This window comes from Leptodactylus fuscus, chromosome 5 (assembly GCF_031893055.1).
Source record: "Leptodactylus fuscus isolate aLepFus1 chromosome 5, aLepFus1.hap2, whole genome shotgun sequence".
Taxonomy (NCBI): Eukaryota; Metazoa; Chordata; class Amphibia; order Anura; family Leptodactylidae; genus Leptodactylus; species Leptodactylus fuscus.
In genome coordinates this window covers 60,322,929-60,333,962 of record NC_134269.1, presented here as the reverse complement: position 1 = coordinate 60,333,962, position 11,034 = coordinate 60,322,929, and the positions used below count along the sequence as shown (strand labels likewise).

At 41.6% G+C, this 11,034-nt stretch overlaps 1 protein-coding gene across 8 annotated transcripts in view; it reads right to left on the bottom strand.

The window, feature by feature from the left end:
* Positions 1-5,562: 5,562 nt before the first annotated feature.
* The window catches only part of AKAP13 (A-kinase anchoring protein 13), a 177,184-nt gene continuing 171,712 nt past the window's right edge, over positions 5,563-11,034 (bottom strand). For all 8 annotated transcript variants that reach the window (XM_075273246.1, XM_075273241.1, XM_075273249.1 and 5 more), the window contains one exon: positions 5,563-10,757. In XM_075273246.1, coding sequence (XP_075129347.1) covers positions 10,708-10,757 — 50 coding nt within the window. In that variant the 3' untranslated portion in view covers positions 5,563-10,707. The remainder of the gene's footprint in view (positions 10,758-11,034) is intronic.

Below are 11,034 nucleotides of genomic sequence, written 5' to 3'. Positions count from 1 at the left end.
AAACATCGATCCCAGCTACAAAGGTAATGGTATAACACCTCCTGATGATGTGCAATGTTCTCATCCTTGAACCCGAGCCAATTTCCAGTCTTAGATATGCTTGAAATAGAACATAACCTGCTGTGACCACATTATATCAGATAAAAGACACCGTGTTCCCATGTTTGCCTTTTGGACACAGAGTACCTGTCAAATGGTAGCAGTTTGTATGCTGTTTTTTTTTTGTTTTTTTTTAAACACAATTTAAAAGGCCATAGAATTTTGGCAGCATTTGGCCGAATACTTGCTCTTGCTAAATTGCCCATATACATGCAATATCAATTGTCTTGGTAGAGATGTGAAATCACCATATACATTTGCGGATCGCCTGAACCCATCAAAATTGTTATGTAATGTGAATGACCAGCTTTAGATTTGCGAGTTAGGGTAGGTTCACATGTCAGTTGCATCAGTATCAGGTTTTTTTTTTACGTGAAAATGCGTCAGTTGTCATCAGGCTTTCACAAAGTTCTACTCCAAAACCATTAGTTGGCATGAGAGTTTACCATCAGTGTTTACCATCACTTTTTGCCATAAGTGTGGTTTATACCTTGTACATGGGGTACGAGTGGGGTACATGGGGGTGTGAGCAAGAGGGGGAATGGGGTTAGTGCAGGCTGTGTGTGAGCGAGCATGAGGGGGGAATGGGGGTGCAGGCTGTGTGTGAGCAAGAAGGAATGGGTGCAGGCTGTTTTTAGCAAGAGGGGGTGCAGGGTGTGTGTGAGCAGGAGGGGGAAATGAGGGTGCAGGCTGTGTGCTCACACACAGCCTTCACCCCCATTCCACCACACTCTTGCTCACACACAACCTGCACCCCCATCCCCTCTTCTTGCTCACACACAGCTTATGTCCCCATTCCCTTGTTTCTCACACACAGCCTGTGCCCCCCACGTCGCCCTCACACAGCTTATGCCCCTATTCCCTTTCTCACACGCAACCTGCACCCCCAACGTTGCCCCCTTGCTCACACACAGCCTGCACCTTCTATTCCCTCCTCTTGCTCAAGCAGCCTGCACCTCAATTGCACACTGTCCTGTACAATGCAGAATAGCTCCGCCCACACAAGTTTGATCATGTCTTAGTGGGTTATAGGACCTTTGATGACACCATGACACTCAAAGTTTCTTTAGCCCACTAGGATTTAACGTCTACCAACCCAGCACAAGGCTTGGGGAGTTTCTCCTTCTTGCTGTCATCCTGCAAGTGCCGGGAGGAAGGGGCCCGGACGGCAGGCATCCTCTGCTTGGGTGCAGTTTGTGACGCCAGCAATATGCTGGCTTTACTACTATTAAATGATGGGCTGTGGAGGAGGCAGTTCAGGCATTCCTCTGCAAAAGACCAGGTGCTGCCGAAGGGAAATAGACAGCAGCGCTGGATATGTGTGAACTCACCCTTAGGGCCCGTTCACACGGAGTAAACACGCGTGTGTTTTGCAAAATACACGTGTAAAAATAAGACTCCCATTGACTTCAATGAAATACAAAACATCAAAATACAATGACTTCAATGGGAGGCTTTTTTTCCACCTGGATTCTGACGTGGATTCAGCATCAAAATCATTGCCAAAAAACTCTGTGTCACTGGACCCTTAGAAGAGCTGAGAAGTGTCACATGACTTTGTTCCATACAGGTGAGATTCCCAGGAAACAAGGAAGAAGAAGGTTTTTGGGAGTAAACACATTCAGCTCTCTGTGCCCTGCAAAACAATATACACACTACAAATGCCCCCTTAAAGGTTAACATTGCTGAGAGCAATGGATAGATGTCCTTAAAGGACGTTTCTAGTTTATGTTCTCCTTTTTTATTTGATATGAATATTGGGCCATTATATATATATATATATATATATATATATATATAAATTAGTGTTATTTTCACATCTGCAACAGAGTTTCCATTGGAGACTCCTTCGCAATGTCTGAATGGAAAAAGTCCTGCCCAAAATGATGGAGCTAGTTGTAGCAAATTGTGTTCCATTGGACTCTGTGCGTAACTTTTTTTTTTTTTTAAAGGTCCGCCAACCCATTGTTCTTGTTTTCTAATGGGCCAGGGTAGACAACCTTCAGCACTCCAGCTGTTGTGAAACTACAACTCCCAGCATGCATACTTGCTGTTCTTGGAACTCCCATGGAAGTGAATGGAGCATGTTGGGAGTTGTAGTTTCACAGCAGCTGGAGAGCCGAAGGTTGCAGACTCCTGGGTCAGACAATGCTAGTGTAAAGCTAGTGATCTATTAGATGGTAACCAGTCTCTACCATGTAGAATGGTAAAACCCATGGACCAGTCAGCCCTTTCATAAGACAGTCTCTCACACATGACTGGCACCAGATGCATTTTTCTGGACAATACCATTCCCTAAACAGAACTACTGCATGGTTATAGAGCGGCATGCCAATCATATGACTTCCTAACATTTAAATAAGAATGAAAAAAAATATACAGTGCACCTCCTCTTTAAGAGCAGTTAGCAGATTATTCTTAACACATACAGTCCTATGAAAAAGTTTGGGCACCCCTATTAATCTTAATAATTTTTAGTTCTAAATATTTTGGTGTTTGCAGCAGCCATTTCAGTTTGATATATCTAATAACTGATGGACACAGTAATATTTCAGGATTGAAATGAGGTTTATTGTACTAACAGAAAATGTGCAATATGCATTAAATCAAAATTTGACCAATGCAAAAGTATGGGCACCTCAACAGAAAAGTGACATTAATATTTAGTACATCCTCCTTTTGCAAAGATAACAGCCTCTAGTCGCTTCCTGTAGCTTTTAATCAGTTTCTGGATCCTGGATGAAGGGATTTAGGACCATTCCTCTTTACAAAACAATTCAAGTTCAGTTAAGTTTGATGGTCACCGAGCATGGACAACCTGCTCTCAAATGATCTGAAAACAAAGATTGTTCAACATAGTTGTTCAGGGGAAGGATACAAAACGTTGTCTCAGAGATTTAACCTGTCAGTTTCCACTGTGAAGAACATAGTAAGGAAATGGAAGACCACAGGGACAGTTCTTGTTAAGCCCAGAAGTGGCAGGCCAAGAAAAATATCAGAAAGGCAGAGAAGAAGAATGGTGAGAACAGTCCAGGACAATCCACAGACCACCTCCAAAGAGCTGCAGCATCATCTTGCTGCAGATGGTGTCACTGTGCATCGGTCAACTATACAGCGCACTTTGCACAAATAGAAGCTGTATGGGAGAGTGATGAGAAAGAAGCCGTTTCTGCAAGCACGGCACAAACAGAGTCGCCTGAGGTATGCAAAAGCATATTTGGACAAGCCAGCTTCATTTTGGAAGAAGATCCTGTGGACTGATGAAATAAAGATTGAGTTGTTTGGTCATACAAAAAGGCGTTATGCATGGCGTCCAAAAAAAACAGCATTCCAAGAGAAACACTTGCTACCCACTGTAAAATTTGGTGGAGGTTCCATCATGCTTTGGGGCTGTGTGGCCAATGCCGGCACCGGGAATCTTGTTAAAGTTGAGGGTCGCATGGATTCCACTCAGTATCGGCAGATTCTTGAGAATAATGTTCAAGAATCAGTGACGAAGTTGAAGTTACGCTGGGGATGGATATTTCAGCAAGACAATGATCCAAAACACCGCTCCAAATCGACTCTGTTCCTCTGCATTCATGCAGAGGAACAATTACAATGTTCTGGAATGGCCATCCCAGTCCCCAGACCTGAATATCATTGAACATCTGTGGGATGATTTGAAGCGGGCTGTCCATGCTCGGCGACCATCTAACTTAACTGAACTTGAATTGTTTTGTATAGAGGAATGGTCCAAAATCCCTTCATCCGGGATCCAGGAACTGATTAAAAGCTACAGGAAGCGACTAGAGGCTGTTATCTTTGCAAAAGGAGGATCTACTAAATATTAATGTCACTTTTCTGTTGAGGTGCCCATACTTTTGCACCGCTCAAATTTTGGTTTAATGCATATTGCGCATTTTCTGTTAGTACAATAAACCTCATTTCAATCCTGAAATATTACTGTGTCCATCAGTTATTAGATATATCAAATTGAAATGGCTGCTGCAAACACCAAAATATTTAGAACTAAAAATGATTAAGATTAATAGGGGTGCCCAAACTTTTTCATAGGACTGTACTTTGGATTTCCTGTTAACTTTGTGGCTTTATTTGTTGACATACATTCTGTGCAGTATGTCAATAAGCGCACAGAGGAAATATCTGCACGATGAAGCAACACAAGACAATATGCATAATTTCTCACCATTTTGGAGCTCTTGGCTTACAATGTGTTAGGTAGTGGGAACCTTGACTGTTTAGTTTCAGAATTTGTCCAAAAGTGTGTGCAGGACAAAGACAGATCGATCTCCTTGGAAGGGGATTGGAGGAGGGGTACTTTGGCTTATTTAAGGCCTGATTCACATGGACAGGTTCAGTCTGCGATAAAGCAGGTTTTGGATGCATTTCCCAGACCAGCAGGAACCCAAGCTCCAAGCATTGTATTCATGTAGGGGTCCCTGCCTCCCTGTGGAACTTACAGTACAGTATAGCTTAACTGCAGGGAATCTGGAACCTTGAGGGTCCATTCACACAGAGTTGTTTAGCGCTGATTTTGACGCCGAGTCTGTGTCAGAATCCACGTGGAAAAATGCCTCCCATTGACTTCAATGGGTTCCTTTTTCCGCCGTTGAAGTCCATGGGAGGCTTTTTTTCCATGTGGATTCTGACCCAGATTCAGTGTCAAAATCAGTGCCTGTGTGAATGGACCCTTAGCATTATAGGTGACTAAGATGCTGGGAGTTTGGATACAGTAGTCCAGATAATACAACCAATATCTTATACGTATCTCAGACTATCCCACCTGTGTGAAGCAGGACTTAAGAGAGTGTCATGTAGGAAAAAGAAGCCTTATAGGTCATCCAATGCTCCTCCAGGAAAAAACTGAGCGAATTAGATTAGAAAAAAGTATGCTACACCACGACCAGCACCAGCAGGGGGGGAGACAGCAATCCTGTAAGGACCACTTGTTATGGTTCAGGTCAGGGAACAGTTTGTGTATCAGCCAAATTTACCAGCCTGAACATTGCTGACCAGAAGTGATCTCAACATGTCAATCCAGTTCTGCTGAGCACCATGCACGCCGGTCAATCTGGCCCATACACAGATGATTTTTCCCTGTCCAAGCTTTGCCGTGTGAATAAGTTCTAAGTCAGTGTTTAGCCTTTAATAGACCTTGTAATACGACCAGGACATAGGCCAAACCAGACACTCATCTCTCCTAAAACAAAAGATAGGCAAGTTCAAATCCAACTGTGTGATCTCATCTCACCCAACATCTGCGGACATCAGGTGAGAACGAGGAAGCCGCATACATATTATTTGTTTGACCAAACACTGATTTTGAGGACTTTGGCCAACCATAATTTAATTTCCAATATGCAATAAATAAGGGTTTGCTAAAACCACCAATAATAATAATAATAATAATACAAACCAAATTTAGATAAAGAATGAAATTTATTTAGAGAAATTTGCCTTTACAGCCGATAACTAAGAAAAAGAGATAAATTAAAGCTAGTTACAAAGAACACTTGCATATTACAGGAACGCTCAGGACTTGTACAGTTGTAACTTTTTACATTATTTACACATTAACATAAAATAATTAACTTCTGTTTCCTTTCAATTTTTACAGCATTTAGAAAACAACACAATAGCGTTTCGCATAGAGTTCTGTCACTGAAAAACCGCAATGTGAGAAGCGCTAGGGCACAAAGCCGACAGCTCGCTGGCTTCTCACCACTGCCCACGTCAGGGGCAGCCCTGTGCTGGGGTCTTTACATGACACTTACATGTACCTCAGTACAGGCATCTATAGAACAAAAAGCAGAGGTATACAAGGTACTATAGACCTCCTGAGCATTTGGGACTTCCCTCTAGTGCAGTCAAGGTTAGTACTATACAATACAAGACACCACAGAGCTAATATCTGGTTTGTACCGACAGGATGAGATGGAACGTCACTCTCCAAAATGTGTCTTATTCTCCTCTACTAATGTATCACTTTTATACATTTGTAACAAAACCGGCAATAAAACTAAACCTGACCAATGCTAGGACGCATCATTTACATTAAGTGCGCTCCATTAAATGTAATATACAAGCCCAATATTATTAGATAAGGCCACCAATAATGGATCAGTGGGGAAATGATGCTCGGCACCCCTACAATAGTAAGGGTATGTTCACATGGCAGAATCTGATGTAGATGTTGACGTGGCTCCAACTATTATGTCGATATGAGACACGTATATAGCCACTGGAGACGTACAGTACCATATCCCGTCCACATACAATTCAGCAGTACTTATTCCATAAGTGGACATACTCTTAAGAAATAAGTCTTCTTACTAGTGATGTGTTGTTCGCAAACGAGCCAGCTCTGTGTGTCAGCTCTTGGACGTGAACAATGGGAGTCAGTTCCTAGCTGGGAGCCAACAGCTCACGTAACCCCTGTCCCCATAATGGCTAACTCCGGCCCATGCGTGGCCAACCCACCACCAAATGGGTCACTCCATCTCCTAACCAAATATTACGACATCTAGTGGCTAACATCAGCTAGTGGTCAAACCATTGGGTTAAAAGGAGGAGTGGATGGGTGTGTGTGACTGTCTATACATTGTAGACAGTAATAAACTTATAAGGAGCCGTTCAGTAGCCAAATGAGACAGATTTTTTTTTTTTTTTTTTAGTTATCGGATCCAAGTGATCCAACTCACTAAAAAGAGACGAAGTTTCCATCACTACTTACTGAATAATAGGTGGGGAATGAAAGCTAGGGTGGATTTTGTGAAGTTATGGTCTCCATATACCCAACAAATAGATGCCGGATCATAGGTCTCTGAGAATATAAATGTCAGTATTACTGACAAATGAATGAAACAAGTGAATGAAACATATAGCATGTACATGATGTGCTGTCTATGCCAACCACCAATGATCTGAACCACCCAGAGACTATACAACCTTGTAGGAATCTGGAGAACCACAGAAGTTCTTCTATTGACCAGAGAGTCTGATGCTCATGAAGAATCCATTACTAGAAACAGACAAGATACCAGATCTTGCTAGAAATGAATTTTCATGTGGCTCCGTATAATTGGAGGTAGACAATCCATTTCATCCTGCCGTACAACAATTAGCTACAAACAGAAAAAAGCATGAATGAGAAGTGAGACAACTGTATAGAAAAGAGTGGCGTGTGTATCTACCCTGTCCAGCAGGGGGCATGTCCGGACCAGGTGAGTAGGAATGTCATGGGTATAGATTAAAAAGGGAAAAAAATGACATTGACAACCCATAAGAACCTGTAACATTGCATTTTCACTTTGTAATACAGTTTGGATTTGCATTGCAGTTCCCTTGGCAGTCGCCTCTCCTCTAGGCATGTGCTGCCTGTTTGTTACACAGGGCATCTAATACAGTTTTCTGTGATATTAGACCACACTTCACACACACACACATATAAGTGCTTTTATTTCTTATGAAGCAACTTGGGTGAGGTCTCAAGCAGCAATAAGTCAAATAATGCATTTAAAGCTTCAAGAAAGGTGCTTTATACCCAACATAAAGCCCATAGACGGCACATTACTACTAGGCCGAAGCCTGGCTCTGCACGGTCTATGGCTAGAGTGCACTGACACACATGACAATACTAAAATACTGTTTACAACACAAAAAAGGAAAGGAAAATGTGCACTAATATACAACACATAGGGAAGGGAAGTTTTCGGTGGCCTGGGATATTTGGCTTTTCAATGTAACCTTTGTATTTACAGCATTTTTACATTATGTCAAACCATTTAACTATAATATTCTTCAATGGCCCAAACTAACATGAAAGCTTCTAGCCTAATATCATATTGTTTATAGAAGTTGTCCAGGATTGGAAAAACTTGGCTTCTTCCAAAAACAGCGCCACCCCCGTCACACATGTTGTGTGTGGTATTGCAGCTCATCCCCATTCACTTCAAAGGAGCCATGTTCAGATAGAAACCATGGATAGGATTGGTGTTATTCTTGGAAGAAAAAAAACAAAACACTACACGTTTTTCTAGTCTTGTACAACCCCTTTAAGTATAGGTAGGTCTATTGATAAATGTAAGTGACAAACCAGTGGCAAAGTCCCTGTAGAATGTGACTGTAGTGTTCACCTTCTGCACACAATGAAAGGAGTGGTTGGATATCTTCTGCACCATTATCTACACATCGCGCTACTCGGGCGCTGCGGATTCAAGTCACGTAGAACGTACACGTCTTACATTGTAGGTTTAGTCAGACGTGCAGGGATATAGACGTGCCCATACAGAATAGAAGCCAAACCTACTGATGATGGTGGGATGGAGTAATGTTATCATATGAATGGAAGTGTCCTGACTTACTGAGACAGCAACCAGCAGGGAAAAGGAGGATTAGACATACTGGATTTTCAACATGCCTGATCCAATGGTCAGACAAGAGATAAACCGAACACTGAGGTGTTTTGCAGTCTCGCCCCATTAAACATTTACGCAGGAGGATATACAGTTCATATAGGTGTATGTCATTTTGTAAGACTAGCAGGGCTTAGTGAATGTTTCTATGATGTAATAGGAATATGGGAAGGGGTTGTCTTGTATGTGACTATTTCTTTGTATATGTGACCTATGCATGACTATAGGATAGGGATCAATCATCAAGGGAGAGTCCGGACACCTCGACTCGGATTAAATGGTTGGCCGATTCCAGGTTCGCTAACTTTTATGGCCGACCTAAGTCATGTGTAATTCCTTCTATTCCATAGAAGGAAAACCTGACAGCAGTTATACCAGAAATGTGGTAAGTCTTTAGGTTTTCTTGCTCATTTAACATCACAGCAAAATGGGAAAAATTTTTATAAAAAATCCGCAGCCCTCACCTTAGTGATTCGGTCAGAGTGTGCACGTTCTGCATTGGGAAATACAGTACACACGACTACAACTCCCAGTTTCCATGAACAACCTGCTGGGCACCAGTGATTGTCTGTTGTTTTTAAAGAAATTCAGCTTTGTGCCAAATGGCTAGAGTAAAGTGCATAGTGGTACCATACTGGGAGAAGCCACAAAAATCAGTATATACCATGATAACGTAATGTAGCTCAGACATCATGTGAGTGTAGGTCACCTGTACCCCGAGCACACAGTTATACTGTAGGTTTATTCCTAATACAGTTCATTAATATACTTCTACTTGGACATATGTGACCTCCCATTTACTTCTATGGAACTGATAGAGACAGCTGTCCTATAGAAGTGAATATAGTGGTGAATAGAGCCTTCCTTCACACAAGCGACCACCGCTATTGTGAGACCCCCAGCGACCAAACTCTTATAGGGAATAAGGCGTTGTTAGTGGGAAGATCCTGCCAAAAATAATGAAAATTCCCTTTAATGCACCATGCAGGCATTGCAGAAGGTGATGGCCATGTCTACAATGACTTGTGTGCGCTATGACACTTACTATAGAATATCAAAAAAGGTAACCATAGAAGGATGACGTGTTAGCTTAGACTATATCCCCACTGTCCGCACATACAAGACACAGAGAGAGGGGACTGTATGGAATATGGAAGGGGATTGTGTGTGGGAAAGGGTCAAGGATGTATCCATAGTATCCTATACGGGTTACATGACATTGCTTTCTGCTTCGTATATAACCTACAGTATATGCACAGACTAATAATAGAAGCCAACAAGAAAGAAGAACAATGGCTCCAGCCGTGTGACTGGTAGGATTCGCACAGGGAGCAGGACATTAGAACTGGGCAGAAGGGAAGCAGATTATCTTTGTGAGGTTACTTTTGCACACAATCCTAAAAAATAGGGTTATTTCTTGTCAAAAGAAACAAGAGCAAATTCATAGAACAGAATGTGTGTGAGCGTGGAATTTTACAGCGGTCACAAGAGATGCTTGGCATAGAACCGACTAGCTCCAGTTTTGTAGAACCTATAGTGCCCTCTACTGGCAAAAAGAAAGATATAAAACTGTGACTGGTGTATGTGTACTATGCTCAAGAAAACAATACAGATGTCTCCTTGGCGAGTACGGCCAAGCTCACAATTTCATCGGTAAATCAATTCATATGAGGCCGAATGTCTTCTTGATTCTAGATGAAGACAAAAACTTCTTTAACCTGTTCTTTTCCTAAACAATAAGACTGATCACAATATCTATTGGCAGGAAAGTAGCAGCGCGTAACAGATGGGCACCAAATATTATAAAACTATAAAGGTTGAGACCTTCTCAGTGGTATTGGTAAAGCCATGATCCTGGGGTTAAGGAATTACAATCCATTGAAAAATATAGGATGAAAGTATCCGGCACATGACAATGTGCCTATAGTAGATATACGTGGTTAGAAAACATCTTCTGGGGACCTTTGCTAGTTATGCTCCCATAATTCAAAGGCTCCAGAAATATGGCGGCTCTTCAATAAGTGGTGTGGAGAATTTTAAGGAGCAGTAAATCCGCAGTATTACAGACACCTCTATAGGAAGTAACATGAGCAGGAGATTCTCTGCTTGTAATATATCCAGTCTTTACCAAATGCTAGCCAATATCCCAGTGTGGAATGAGAATGTACAGGAGTCCTCCATTGGGATACCATCAGCAGAAGATCTCTTCCTCCTGAGACACCCCCTCCACGTGAACAGTATCTGAAAAGTCAATGTCAAAGTTATAATTTTATACAAGAAAACCTTTTATACTACATTAAGGAACTTGTGACAAATGTACATGTGTGGAGAAAATAAGCCAAAAAGTGACACCAAAATGGCTGCACTTTTATAATAATAATAATAAATAATAATAATAATAATAATAATAATAATAATTAAAACACTTTGCAAATTGACTTCAAAGTAATTTTTCAGGTTTCAATAGACTTAAAGGAGTGGGTGATGTAGAGAACAAAAAATAAAAGACAGAACTAAT